Here is a 15,851-nt window from a genome sequence, read left to right as displayed (position 1 = left end):
TGCCCACTCGGCTGGGGCTCCACAATTGATTACTGAGCAGAGGGTGGCCTGGCCTCCCTCTTTGGGGCAATTGTGAAGCTTCCCCCCATATCGATTGCCTCGCCGGCCAGTGGCCTGAGCCTCCCTCTGCAGAGCAATTGTAGGGTGTAGGTGGGGCCCCCTGACCAATTGCATCACACCTGCCTTGGCTGGCCTGGTGTCAGTGCATGTCATGGCATGGTTATCTTCTGTTCAGTATTATTATTATAGATTGTCTCTTACTAAGTTACAATTTGAACATATCTGATTGGCCTCGTTTGGGTCTGATCGTGTACCTTGGAGTAATTAATCAACTTATCAACAGTGATCAGGATGGCAAGGTTCTATTAAAAAAAATAATAATTATGATTATGATAATCCATTCTATATTGATTAGGGATTTCTATAGTATAATTAACAGGAAACTTAGTTCCTGTTAGTTCAACCTGGTTTAATCAACCATAAAAGGGTAATTTATTGGCTTTGCTTTTGGAAGAGCTCAAAGTTGGTTATGCCTCAAATCTGCTTAGTCTAGCATTTTAATGGTGTCATCCAATAGTCTACATTTTCATTCTCACTCTGTGCTTCTCAGTGTGAGCCTCACCCTAAGGCAGCTCCTCCTCCAGCTGTAGGGTAGCTGCCCTCACAGTGAGGTTGTGTACTCTGCAGGCACGTCTAGGAGGGCCACCAACCAGTGGCATGTGGAGTTGGCTTATATGTCTTGCAATAGTCAGTCATGTTCCTCTATTCCAAATTCTGCATTTAGTGATCTCATGCTGGTAGCCTGAAATTGGCTATAGGGGAAATTTATACTATGGAAATTGGCAAAGGCTGGAAATCCAAGCAATATTTTTTCTTTCAGAGAACTGGTTGTTATACTTACCAATACACCACTGTCTACTTCAAATTTCAAACAAAGGACTTGAAACTTACTTTAACTGAATTAGTTTAGGTCACATTCCCCCAACCTGTCTTGAAGCAAAATCTATGGCCAGGAGACTTGAAATCATAACATAAACATATATAATAATTTCTTTAATTTATAAGAGTGTTCTGATAGCAAACAGGCAGTCTGGTTTCAGAGTCCACTGTGTCATAGCATACAATCATATAAAATATTGAAATGTAGTTTCTCAAAGCCTGACTAAATAAATCGAGAAAATTATACTATTTGGTCAAGTAGGACATGAAAGACTCTAAGCATACATAGCCACGAGGAAATGCAAATCGAAACCACAGTGAACTACCACTTTAAACCCACAAGGATGGCAATAATAAAAAAGACAGACAATCATAGTGTTGGTAATTATGTGGAAAATTGGAACCCTCATGCATTTCTAGTGGTGTGGTAAAATGGTGCAACCTCTTTGGAAAACAGCCTGATAGGTCCTCAAAAAACTAAACATAGAGTTTCCATACAAGTCAGCAATTCTACTCCTATTATATACTCAAAATAATTGAAAACATATATCCACACAAATCCTTGTACATGAAAGTCCATAACCATATTATCCATAATAGCCAAAAGCAGAATCAAATCAGAAGTCCAACTGCTGACTGGGTAAACAAAATGTGGTCGGTATGTGCCCTGGAATACCATCCAGCCTTGGAGATCATGCAGTATTGACCCTATGCTACAACAGGAATGAACTTAAAAAGCATTATGCTAAGTAAAAGCAGCCAGTCAATAAAGGCCACATATTATTACATGATTCTGTTCATGCAAAATGTCCAGAACAGACAAATACATACAGACTGAAAGTAAGTTAGTACGGAGTTGGCTGCCTAGGGGTGGGGAGCAGTAAATAGGGAGAGGTTAGTGGGGGCTATTTTGAACAGGTACAGGGTTTCTCTGTGGGAGATGTAAACGTAGTTCGGGGGAGATGTCAGCTATCTGAAGTGTGGGATTGTCATCTGGTAACATCTTTCCAAAAGGCCATTTGAGAAACCTGAAAAAGACTGACTTTAGTACCAGTACCTCGACTTCTAAAAATGTATTCTAATGAAATAAGGAAAAACTTCTACAAATATTTATGTACCAAATGTTTGTTTGAACAACATTTTTTTTTTTTTTATCACAAACCATGGGAAAATAGAATTATCAATCCTAGGAACTAACTGAGCACAGAATGGTGCATCTATGTGTCAGAATTTGCTATAGCTATTAAATTTAATGTTGTAGAAAAATATTTAATCACGTAAAACTGCATGTGTTATGTTATTTTAGGTTAATAAAAATGAGTTATGCAAAAGCATGGCCAATATGACCCCAATTAATGCTTTAAAAGTATAATTCACATATAAAGATGACTGCATAAGTTGTGGTAATAAAAGGCTTTATAATTTTTGTTTATTCTGTTTTTTTTATTTCTCTTTAAGATGTGTTGGAACTTATTTATTTGTAATTAGAAAACAAGATGATGATATATATTTTACAACCATTGAACTCAAGTTAATATTGATTGTATGAACATTTATAACCATTGTTCAAAAAATATTAAGGAATTTCTAGTTATCTCTCCATGGTGGGAGTTCTTTATCCGAACATGGCTCAAGTTAAAGCTGGGTTTTTCAGGAGCAACCCTCTGGGCGTTTGGGGCCAGGCCACCTTTGCTGTGGCTTCAGGGCCGGGGCGCAGGGCTGCCTGGGGCATTGGAGCATTCTCAGCAGCATCCCTGGCTCTACCCACTCCGTGCCGATGCGTAACCCCCATGTACAGCAACAAGTGTCTTCATGTACCATTGAAGGTCCCTGGGAGGCAAAATTGTCTCCAGTTTATAATCACTTGAATTAAGGAAACATTTGATAAAGAAAGAAAATTCTGGGTTATTTCAAAGTGGATTTATCTGCTGTGAAGTTCTACCTATGTCCTCACACTTGAGCTGGGTTTGTCACTAGGATAAACCTCAGGAAACCAATTAAATAGGGACTTACCATTTCTATGTAAATTGCATGAATCTTCATTACATTTTTGTTTGGTGTTTACAGCATTGGTTGTTTGTGTTGCTTCTGATTAAAACACTGGTTGTTCCATGCTTCCTACAGCTCGCTCCGCCGTCACGGGAAGCTGTGACAATGACGGCCTGCACATTGTCAGGGGCCACAGCGGAGCCTCCGCACCTTTTGCTACCGTGTGTGGTGATGAGGTCCTGTCTCCTGTTACCGTCCCTGGTCCGGTGCTGCTCAACTTCTACTCTAATTCACACACCACCGACTTCGGATTTAAGCTTTCCTACCAGATAACCTGTGAGTAGGCATAATAATGTGTGAAAGATTTTTCTTGACTAATGTCCTCAGGAGTTTTAATTGTGATTCATTAATTACCAATTTGGAATTCAAAGACTTTAAGGGTAAAAATGATCAATTAGGTTCATGGTCCAAAAATACTTAGACATTTTTATTTTTTAAGAAATGGGGAGGCTCTTTTTCATGAATTTTGGCTAGAGGGAAATCTAGCCAAATCTAGCCAAATTTCAAAAGGAAATCTAGCCTTCCTTTTGAAAATCAAAAGGAAGGTTGAGATTTATTTTGATAATTTAAGTTAAAATGAACATTCCTGCCATTTTTAGTTGTTTGGACATTATTTGAAGTGACTTTTTGGCCTGGACTATCCAGATGCCTATTTCATTTTGTCAGTTTGTTAATGTGAAAAGCAATATTGGTCCTGTCCAGCTGGCTCAGTTGGAGCATCAGCCCATAAACACACACACACATGATTGAGTGTTCCATTCCTGGTCAGGGCATATATATATATATATACACACACACATATATACACACACATATAGTTCGAACTCTTGTCGAGGCTCATTTGGGAGGCAACCTATTGATGCCCCCCCCCCTCTCTCTTTCTCTATATCTCTCTCTCTCTCACATTCCTCTTTCTCTAAAAACCAATAAAGATGTATCCTTAAATGAGGATTATTAACAAAAAGAAAAGCAATTTGTATAAATTTAGAAAAGAAAAAAAAACTAAGAGAATACCTTTATGATCTTCCGGTGGGATTTTTTTTCAACAACATACAAAAAGCACATGCCTTAAAGGGAAAGGAAACATTGATAATTTGCAGCTTCTCATGTCAAAATCAAAGTGAGAAGATGAGTCATAGATTGGGCAAAGGCCTCTGTAGCTACCTGGCTCTTTTAATTCTTTAAAGACAATTCAAACTGTTTATTTGAAAATCATGCAAATATATTTCCCTATTTTGAGTAGCCCTTTCTTCTCCTGCAATAAACTTGGTTGGTTAGTTTCCTGACAGTGTTTTTCCTCACTTCGTTCATATGAGACTCTGCTAGTGGCTATGTGGAAGTTTGCACACGGTGTTTTAGGGAAATGAGGGATTAAAGGCTAAAGGAATATAAAGCAATGATCTAACTCTCCAAAAACACCATTTGTACCAAAAGAATAAAACAAATAATCCATTTCTTTATTCAACAAAACAACTGGGGAAATGCCCATTGCTCAGTTCTATTCTGGTTGTGCCATCAGACCCACAAAGCCACAGACAATAATACTTTACAAATGGGATCAGCACTCAGGTAGCAGCTCGCATGAATGAACTGTGAAGGCCTTTTATCATGAGTAAGTAAATATTTCAGTCTTCTCTGTGGATGAGAACAGTTATTTATTTGAAAAATAATTATTTAACTTTCTACTTTTAGCAATGGGTTTGGCCAAGTAAGGACAAAAAAACAAAACAAGACTTTTGCAAGATCTCTGTGCTCCTTTCACTAATGTTGGAGGAATAAAGAGTTCTGCTGATAAGATTTCAAATCCTGACATGTACAAATTTGGGAGTTATTTAGGCTTTCATAAGCTATCAGAGGACACATAATTGTGTACAAGATGAAATGGAGTAATGGCCACACATATCTAACATTGAATTCACTCCATATGTCCACAGGGGTCTGAGCACATGCATACATATGGAGAGTAGCTTTCCCTCAAAGTGGGCTCAGCTGAGGTGAAATACGTCAATAAGTAAAGAGCCTTACATGGCAGCCACCACTTGCTTCTCATTTCTAAGAGATACAAGTGAAAATGTCCATTGATAGTTTATAAACCATAGGGATAGCATCAAAATATAACAAAATAAACATAAACCTTTCTCACTGTAATGATGGGAGGGCACTTTCCATCATTAAATGGCACAACCTGATCCTCCTTATATGTAAGTCCAAGCAAAAATAATAATAATGTTATGTTATGTTAAAAAAATAGGTTTATTATAATGTTATGGCTGTTGTTTTACTGATTAGTTGGAGTAACTCAGGGCTCTGGGCAGTTGAGTGCTGGAGTCCAGCTGGGGAGTGGCCTGGCCTCCTCATGCTGCTGAATGCCAGTAACACCAATGTGGGCAAGTAAAGTCCTCACCAGCCTCAGACTAAATAACAATACATAGGGCCCAGGAGCTATGAATTGGGGCCCACAGAGGGAGCTAAGGTCAAATGTTCCAAAAGTGATTTCCAACACTTCACTTTCTTACAGTCCATCTTTGACAGAGGAAACCCGAATTGATATTATTGAAGATCTCTGGTGGGCAGAATTCCTGGATTCATATGCTCACAATGTGCCTTGGATTCTGTTTGCTTTTTTTATATTTCTAGTTATCACTGAGCCAATGAATTTATTATAGAGAAAGGACAGTTACATCCAACACTTGAAATGTTTCTCCTCATTGTTTTCACTCTGGCCATTAATTTGACTCAGACTTAATCCATCCAAGGTGTGCCTTAAGTATTCTTCCCTGCTTCTCCCCATACTGTCACCTCCTTCTACCTCAGTAGAAAAATCAGAATTAATTATAAGCACACTGAAGGGAGCTTTAAGTTGCTTTAGGAAAAAAAGATAATAGTTACTATGTACAATAGTAAAGGTTATCTCAAAACTATTTTTCCATGGTGTGAGTACTAATTGTTCTCTACACATTCCCATCTTCCCTTGCAGTCTGTGGTGGTATGTTCAACTTCTCCACTGGAATCATCAGAAGCCCTGCCTATTCGTACTCAGCCTACCCTAACGACGTGTACTGCTTGTATAACATCACTGTGAGAGGCGACAAAGTGATTCTGCTCAAGTATGTAGGACAAATTCACCTTCTTAAGAAAATCAAAATCAAAATCAAAATTTAGCTTGGTTTATAGTAAGGCTTTCCTTAATAATGGAGAGCATTGATTCTCATCAGAACATAGAAAGGAGGGAGGGAGGAAGGAAGAGTGAGTTCCTTGTGGAATGCTGGGAAACAGGCCTCCTACCCTCCACACAAGCCAATAGCGCATGGTTACCAGGTAAGGAAGAAAATGAGCACTCCGCCTGTTAAAATGACTGCTATAATTTTCTAACAGGTTCAAAGGAACTTATAATGGATGTAAAGTTATAAGCCTATCTTGAAATCCAATGGTAAGAGAAAGAGTTTCCAGTTGTTGGGCACTTATACATACAAAAAAACCTTTAACACTATCCATAATTCTGTTATTGATTTCTTAAAATAGTCATATAAGGTATATGTTATTCATCTTACTTTATTGATAAGAAAAGTGAGGCTCTAGAAAGGTTAAATAACTTTCCCAAAGCGATGCACTATTAAATGAAGGATCAATATCTGAATCCATGTCAGGTTTCTTCCCAATACCATGTCTCTAATATATTCTTATGCTATCTCTGAAAGGGTAAAGTTTCTTTTAACCACTTAAGAAGTTTATTTTGTGTATCAGAACACCTCTAAATTGGTGCTATTCAAGATATTTCACAGTAGAATTTTCCCTAATCCCGCTTACTCCCCCAAATCTGATGAAGGGAATGTAATGCAGCCTCCAGTTTTCCAGGGATAAAGTCCCACATTGATTTTGTCTAAATCAGTGTTCTATCTCTTGTGTTTCAGAGTTATACAGCTTGTGGTGGGAAACTCTGAGGGTTGACAGAGTTCGAAGCAATATAGAACTTTTATAGAAGCTTGATGGGTAGGACAATTCCTACCCACGTCCCCCTAAAAATCATAAAGACTCTACAATTAACTCCAGAGGTCTCATGTACCAAATGGGCCCATGGATTGTAAGACAGGTCTCATAAAGCTTGATTTGGTTGCTCTATCAGACAGTAAGTGATCTATAGGCAGGGCCTTGAAGGAAACTTCAGATCTTACCTGAGACGATTGGTAAGGAAGCTGTGCCTCAGAGTCAAGATGTCCTTTAAATCATAAGAATAAAAAACAAAAACAAACAAAAATCATAGCCAAATAACCAGGTGCAGGAGGCCTTGGATAGCCTGCCCAGAATGGAAGCATAAGGGATGGTTCTTGTCATTTGCCATTATAGCTCAATATTTGTTTCTTACACATATAGGATTATGGTTAGTGTGTGTGGGTATGCATGGGTGTGTTTTTCTTTTTGTTTCCTGCCTGGGCTCTGGGCCTCACACTATATCAAAATTTACATCCCCATGCTTTAAAAATTATTTATTGTAATATTTTTAAGAGACTACTTTCTATCTCTATATCTATGAAGCAGATATTATTCTAGTATTCTAGGTGCTACAGAAGTTGTAGACATTAGTAAAACATACATCCTTGTAGGAGGCTCTCAAAATACGCCATGAGATGTTCCATGGGGTTTCTGTCCATGGGATTTTCCAGGAAGCTTTGGTGCTCTTTTGGGAAAATGGTGTAAAATAAAAAGCCAAAATAGCTTTGAGTCCTCCTGTACACTCAAATTTTTCTTTTCCTTTGTAAATTTATGTTGTAGAAGATAAATATGTTGTCTATAAAGAATAAAAGTGGAAAATAATCTAGCTATTATTCTGCCTTCAACTTCCTTTACAAGAGCATTTAGTGTTACATGTTAAAAATTAAATACTTTTTTCATCTGGATCTTTATCATTAGTTTAAAAAAATTCAGCCAATCAAACCTTTTTGGAAAAAAAAAAAGTTGATTCTTTTTTTCTTAAGATTCTTCCAAGTTATTTATTGTTAAATATTTTCAAATCACTTAACTATTAATTACTCTGTGCTATGTATTATTTATTGCAGCTGCTAGCAAAAGAAAACTAAGAAAGCAGAAAAGTGTAAAAATGAGGTCAGGAAAGCAAATAAATTTTATTTTTTCTAAATAATAAATACTTTAAACAAAATTTTTAAATGTAAGCCATTAGTAAAAAAGCCATAAAATCCTAAAGAAAAAAAAATGTCAGAAGGCTTTGCTTATTTGGGAGCTCTGTGAATAATTAATTGAAGTGACAAAGCATAAGGCCTAGACTGAAATACCATATTAGGCCTTAAAAGAAAAGGTAGGGATGTATCTGCCAGGATAGGTTATAAATGATAACAAACAACCTGAAGGCACAGTAGTTTATTTCTCACTCGTATGAGTTTGTCCCATGTGGCCTGCCCAGAGGCCTGGCTCCCTGTGGTCACTCAGGGGCTCAGGCTGATGGAAACTTCATTTTTGCCTCTGCTTCCAGGACCATCACTGCAGGGGGCAGGTAATGTGGCAAACTGAGTGGTGGTTTCATAACATTCTTCCTAAAGGTAGACCCTACCACAATTAAACTTGCTTTGGCCATGGAGATGTGAGCCTTAGGGCCATGTCAAAGCTCAGAGGATACACAGAAAGGCAGTCCTAGCAAATATCAGAATGCAGAGAGCCAAGACATGTGGTGAAGTTCCTGGGACCACCACAGTAGCCTTAAGTGTGAATTTCCGGTTATGGCAATCAAATAAGATTCAACAGAACTTAGTTCATTCTTTTCTACCATTGATTTTTAAATTTATTTTATGAGAAATAACTTACTTCATATTCCTCATTTTCAAAACAATAATGATCACTGGTTTTATTGTTTTTAAAAATATCTGTTATATGCCTGACACCACGGTTTGGTTTTTGCATATTGTTTAAGTTAACTTTACTCTAAACTCCATTTTCAAAGAAGGAAACAATGACTGTGGGAATAAGAATGGAGCTCTGATTCTAAAACCAGTGTTTCCTCCACTCTGTTAGCATCTTCCTATAAGTAAAGAATAGGATGATAGTACCACTTGATGGCCCCCAAATAACAAAAGTATAGAGTTAGTGCCATACTTTAAAAAAGACTAAAATACTAAAGTGTTGCTGAAATGATAAATAGATATCAGTTAAATTTGTCAAAATTTAATCTCATATAGAATTAATGTGTCTTTGACTATAAACTCCTAGAAGTCCAGAGCCATATCTAACTCATTTTTATATTCCAAGTGCTTATCAGGATTTTTGACATATTGAATTACTTAAAAAAAAAAATTGGTTAAACTTTTGAACTGATTAGTATACTGTTTCTAATATTTCCTAATAAATAAAGCTTGGACATTCACTTTTAGCCTTTGTCTTTTTTTAAAGACAAAAATTCAAGGTACTATTTAATGGAAATCCAAATGGAGACCATCAGTATTAATAAGACTCATTTTACAGGTTCATTGATTTTGATGTGGTTTTCTCCACCTCCTGCTCCCAAGACTACCTGGCGATTTATGATGGTTACAGCATCAGTGATCCTCTTCTTGGCAAATTCTGTGGTTCCAAGCTTCCTCCCAATGTTAAGAGCAGTAATAACAGTATGCTCCTGGTGTTCAAGACAGATTCATTTCAAACAGCAAGAGGTTGGAAGATATCTTTCCGGCAGACACTGGGTAAGAATTTTAGACATGTAAATCTATTTTTCATGACTGTTACTTTTTGCTTTATTTTATTTCACCTTATTAAAGTTGCTTTTCATTTAAGTTTAGAGGAATGTCACACAAAGCTTTGGTTTTTAAAATTACTAATAATGTATTCTTTTTTTTTTTTTTTAAATAACTCAGCGAGTGTATTTCTCTAGCATACTAAGGTAAAGTCTATCTACACAACCATCTGAAATAAGACACAAACCTTATTTAATCATCCATGAAAATGGTGTAAATTGAGCCTAAAGGCAGTCTAGGCACAGATCAAGACAGGAGACCCATAGCCTAGGTTGATTTATCCTTAAAATGGTTATGATCCTTGGAGAATGTTAAGTAAAGACTGAATGGTCGGATGAGTTCTGGAAAGATCACAGTGGTACTAGAGTGGAGAAAAGCACAGAGGACCCTCTGGCCTGAGAAGGAAGAAGCTTATTATAGAATTCTGGATGGGCAATGTTGGAGGTTCAAATTAACATAACTGAAATAGAAGAAGATAGGGTAGAGATCCCAGAGGTATTTGCAAGTTAGGTTACATTGGAAATACAGCATTTGGAACTTGATATTTAACCTGAGGGCTTAAATTGTTAATGACTTCTTTTGAGGAAGTTGTTGGAGACTACGATTTGGGGAAGAAATATTATACTTAGTTTGGAGCATTTGGCTTTGGAGAGCCTATGAGATATCTAAGTGAAGAATACAGGAGGAAGTTGAAGCTTAAGAAAAATATTGGGCTAGAAATAATGATCTAGAGGTAAAGGGAAAAGCTAAATGTGAGGATAAATAAAAAATAGCACCCTGATTTATTCCCACTCCATGTGAGAAATAATTATCTATATAAAATCAACAAAGAACTTTAAATCATATAAGGTAGTTAATCCTTTGTTTATCTATATTCACAGCATCAGTGGCACAATGTAGGTCATTTATATTTGACTCTGGAAAATGTATTGATTCTTCCATTTGAATAGGGATGATCAGTGTTCTGAAAATGAACCGCTCATCAAACAAATCACATCTTTGGTGAAGTCTCATCTCAGGCAAACCTGGGAAACTTTCTTCAATGAGAATCCTGACTTATTGTTCAAACTCTTTCTTTCCCTTTACCCCATCCTGTGGATAACTTTCATGCTTCCTATTCAAAGCAGAGCTTACTTTAAACTTCTTTGCATTTGGCAGGAGTTCTGTATGTGTGTACATTTCTTAAGGGACACAATTAGTGTCTTAAAGTCTTCACAGTAAGCCACAGACATCATGACAAATTGGATCAGAGAATCACTTTGCCACCTACCCTACTTAGCAGTATTACCAATAATGTGAAAGCAAGTCTCAGGGGCAGAACACAGGAGGCTGAAAGAAAAATTAATTTTCCGTTGGAGATTGTTTTTGTGCAAAAAAACTCACAAACTCTTGCCTTTAGCACAGACCTTAGAGTCAAATGGCATATATTTGCATAGATCTTGTTACATGCTTTCAGGTTGTTTCTCTCTTTCCCAATGCTTTCTCACATGGCCATTGAAATCCTCTCAAAGCTCTCCACATGCCTTCATCTGCATGAGGCCTGCCAGCTAGCTAGTGTTCTCCAGCCTCATTAAATTACTATGTTTTTCTGGGCTACAATGAAGACACTTTGGATGGATTTATTGTGATTCTTACTGCACTGAAACAGCACAGAAGGAAAAACCTTACACTGTCAGAGGCACTGTTCATCTCTGAGCATCGGACACTTTCAGTTTATTAGTATTTCCCTGGGCACAGCTAGAAAAAGGTCCATGTGTAGAGAGCAGAAATGGAGCTCACAGCTGCAGGTCAGGATGGTGACTTTTATCTCTTCTTCATCTTCACACATCATCAATCACTTGGAAATATTTAGGTAATTTTCAATAATAATTTTTTATCAAAAAACCAAGTGTTGTAATTTTGTATGGTGTTACAAAGCTTTCAAAACCTTACATATGAATTACCCTTTCATCTGCAGAATTTTAATCTTGTTTTTTGTTGTTGTTGTTTGTGGTAAGGAAAGGGGGAGGAAGAATAAGAATATATTGAATTATGTAGTTTATAAAATCTTTTATTTTTAATTTTTATTTTTTTGTATGTCCATTTATATAAAATGTCCAGGATAGGCAAATCCATAAGGACAAGGCAAAATACAAAAGTAGATTTATAACTGTGATTATGTGATACACTGAGTTTATTCTTTTTTAGAGGGAGAGGGGGAGATATACACATATTTTTTTATTTTTCCGTTTTAATTAAATTTATTGGGGTGACATTGGTTAATATGATCATACAGGTTTCAGGTGTGGGCTTCTATGTTAAAAGATCTGTGTATTGCACTGTGTGCCCACCACCCAAAGCCAAATCTTTTCCCATCCCCATATATTAGCACTCCCTTCTCCCCCCACCGTTTCCCTCTGGCGACCACCACACTGCTCTTTGTGTTCACGAGTTTCAGTTTTATCTCCCACACATGAGTGAGATCATATGGGTCTCAGCTTTTTCTAACTGACTTATCTCATTTAGCATAATATTATGAGATATTTTAGTTACAGATCTAGCTGCACCCTTCACATCCATCCCTTCCGTGTAAAACTACACTGTGTTTCCTATAAAGAGGAGAAAGCAACTTTGGGGGCGACAATGCAGCTTCTTTTCTCCAACGCAGTCATTTCAGCCTGGAGAACAGTCTCTTCTCAGAGTGAATAGTTGATGAGAAGAGGAAACCGTTTTAGTCTGCGACTTCACAGTTCAGTTTATCTTGAAACACTAGAGCTTTGCAGTTTTACTATTTAGATTACACACTTGGTGATACTTTATAAACATGTTTTAATTTCTCAGAAATTAGTAAGGAGCCAGCTCACATAATTATGTGATTACCAGGTAAACTCTCCTCATGCGTGTGTTGTATTTGCATTGCTAACGGGCCTGAACACATTTCGGGGAAACATCCCCTGGATTGTTGTTAATTACTAAATATGGAGTGGAGCTGGGTCTGTTCTTCCATGGAGCTGTGCTGTGAAGGGCCACGTGGAGGGACTCAGGCCGGGAAGGCAGAGCAGGCATGCCCAGGAGCTGACCTCCAGCTGCAGTGGATTTTGCCTTCCCTTTGCTCCCTGCACTGCAACATGGCATGAATAATTTATCCCAAATGACTGATAACCAGCAAAATGGTCATACTGGGCCCTGGGGATCTGTGAAACCCTGGAGATATCTGCAAATCAGAGCATTTTTCTCCAGAGAGCATATAGCTTTCATCTCATCATCAACGATGTCGCTGACCTCATAAAGTTCAAAAGCCATGGGTCCTGTGGATTTGGCTGACATGGGCACACTTCACAGTGCAGAATCCACACTTACAAGTATCCTTTTATTCTATTAACTTCTGCTGGTTGAGTTTCTGCCCCTCCTTTACCACAGGATCTGCTTTGGCCATGACCTTGCTCACCTGTGTCACTCATGAAGCACTTCAGACTTGCACACGTGTTTTTAAACCAGCAAAGCCCCACATCCATTTACTGTATGGCTGTTATAACACAGTGCTGCTCAGTCAGCCTACTCATGATGTGCTCATCACATTAGACACCAAACTGGTGGATATAGGTTAGATCATGGATTTAGGTTAGATCAAGGATTTACTGTGGAGTACCACAGTCATTTAGTTTGTTTCTAAAAAAAAAATGTATTGTGTAACACTTAGGCAAGATGTCAGACTTAGAAGCTGAGCTTGGCCCAATAAGGTATGAAGTTCACAAGCAATTGGATCAGCAAGTTGCCAAGGAGAGCGTGAGGCATGACCCCTTTAGGATAATATCCTAGAAGGATAAGGCGTTGCCCTGGAGACGATGGCAATATTAGGGGCCAGGGAAGATCAGTGGCCAAAGGTTCATGTCACCAGCACTGTGAATCCTAGACACAAGACTAGCATTCCTGGCCCATTGTAGCTCAGAGCCCACATGCTGAGGATGAAGGCTGCTGTCCGTCTTCCTTCCTCTGGAGTATTTGTCATATGGAGAATGAGTCAGGCGGCATTAGTCAGACTCACAGAGCTTCGCTATGAAGGAAAAGCAGTAATACCAAAGTGCATGTTTCACAAGGACAGGTCAATCACAGCCTACAAGATGAATCACCCCAAATTGAAAGCGCTGCAGACCAGAAAGTAGCCAGGACCCAATTGTTTCATTACGTCATTGCCTGGTGAGATGCTTTAGAAAAGTCCCATAATAATTGAGCTCAACTTTATCTACTAAAAAGAGTCAGTTTGAAGTATGACCACTTTCTATCTTTTCAGAATGTGATGGAGATGGAGTAGGCAGTTCTGTAAAGTACTGTGCATGTCAGGGAGAAAAGCAGTGTTGGAAACTAACATTGAAGTCCTGGCTTTCTGTAGGGCTCCAGGCCCACCCACCTCATCTCTAAACTGGGAGAGGGGTGACAGGTTGTTACTATCAACAGGGCCGCTTCATGGTACAATGGTTTCTGGTTCTTACTCATTTCTCAATGAAATCTTACCAGCAAGCCCTAATGTATATTTCATAACTTAAATCTGAAATCAAAGGTAATTCTGATTAATTCCAAGACCTTGCAGAGGCTTAACACATAATGGTCACTCCAACAATATTGGCTGTATGGACAAATTAAAGAGTACACGAATAAATTATGCCCACTCTATAATTACATTATGTTATACATAATATATACAGCATATTATACATTATTTTATACCTAGATATGCTTCACTCTCAAAATGCAATTGTGGTTCATGTAGTTTAGCTACTACTTGGGATAGTAAATTGGGTCACTTTCACTCTTACAGATTTAGGAATACAGGATCAGACTCAACAATTGGGTCATGTGTGTCTGGCCTTTGGGTTTTCACCTGCTACCTTAACATCTGGAAATTCCTCTCAAAAGTGCTAAAGAAAAATGGGGCCAAAGTGGAATGATGTTGAGGGGATCAAACAAGAGTTCAGTTGTGAAAGGGAATAGGAAATATGGAAAGCGAGACCAAGAAAGCTGATGAGACTGGACCCCAATGACGGAAATAGGATCACAAGAAATAGAGAAAAATATAAAGATATGTCAAATTTCTTTTGACTTCTGGCTATTTTTAAGTTTCACAGTTTTGATGTTAGGGTTGGACCTTGAGAGGCATTCAAAAATTCTGTAACAAAACAATACAAGAATAAACTTAAAAATATTCAATGACAGTAAGCATCAATATGTATATGACACTATTTGCTTCTTAGCAGCCTGGTATAAGCTGCAAAACCACATTACTTTTAGAAGTACAAGTGCAATAAAATAGTTGAATTATAGCTTGAATGATTTTATAAGTCACTGTCAAAAAGCTCGGGGTTTAGCAATAATGGGGGTATTACTCGAAAGCAATGTTTCTTGTCTATTCTCTTAATGTCATTTGTTCCCTCTGATAAGTCTGAGAATGAGATGAGCTGGAATCGGAACCCTTTTGCAGAAAACTAGACTAAACTTATTTCCTCCCTTTGTAAGTCTCTCACTAGTGATTGGACTTCTCTTGGGAGCTGATGCCAAAGACAAGGTTATCTGCAGTTTGTCCTTTGTGTGTTTTACTGAAAAGGGTTTTTTTGCTGGGCTAAGAATGGGATAAAGAAACTAACAAATGCTTAGTTCACCCAAACCTTACAAAAGCAAATAGACAGGAGTAAAATTCCAGATCAGCAAAAATAAAGGAAATGTTTTTATTAAAATATATTCCATGCCTGCCCCCTCCCCACATGACCAGATGCTACTGTGGAGACCAAGCTAAGTGATAAAAATGAGTTAATGGTAAATTATAAGCTAACATTTTGAAAAATATTCAGGTAAACAAGAGCTTGGAAACAGTTATTATTTATAACCTAAGCCATATCAGGCCTCCCCAAAATGTAACCCAGTTTTCTCAGATAATTGGACCTTTTGGGTTACATTTTTTGCAACCATAAATTCCCTATAATTGTTATCCTTACTCAGGTCAGCCTGGCCTTGGAGTAGTGTCCCCAGCAGCATGCAAGCTATATCTGGTTAGCAGTAAATATTTTAAAAAATTCTTTGGCTATAAATCAGTTTTTTAGAAACAAAACATTATTAGGTTTCCAGGACTGTATTCTTCCTTTCATTCTGATATAT

At 37.8% G+C, this 15,851-nt stretch overlaps 1 protein-coding gene across 1 annotated transcript in view; it reads left to right on the top strand.

Annotated features, from left to right (window-relative positions):
• The window catches only part of CUBN (cubilin), a gene marked incomplete at its 5' end in the record, with an annotated part of 295,765 nt that overhangs the window by 239,894 nt on the left and 40,020 nt on the right, over window positions 1–15,851 (top strand). Inside the window, 3 exons of the mRNA XM_084880474.1 lie at window positions 3,064–3,264; window positions 5,966–6,095; window positions 9,457–9,674. Coding sequence (XP_084736600.1) covers window positions 3,064–3,264; window positions 5,966–6,095; window positions 9,457–9,674 — 549 coding nt within the window. The remainder of the gene's footprint in view (window positions 1–3,063; window positions 3,265–5,965; window positions 6,096–9,456; window positions 9,675–15,851) is intronic.

Source organism: Pipistrellus hanaki, assembly GCF_964339955.1.
Source record: "Pipistrellus hanaki genome assembly, chromosome: 1".
Classification (NCBI taxonomy): Eukaryota; Metazoa; Chordata; class Mammalia; order Chiroptera; family Vespertilionidae; genus Pipistrellus; species Pipistrellus hanaki.
The sequence above is the reverse complement of the archived record's forward strand: the minus strand, read 5'-3'. Positions and strand labels throughout refer to the sequence as shown.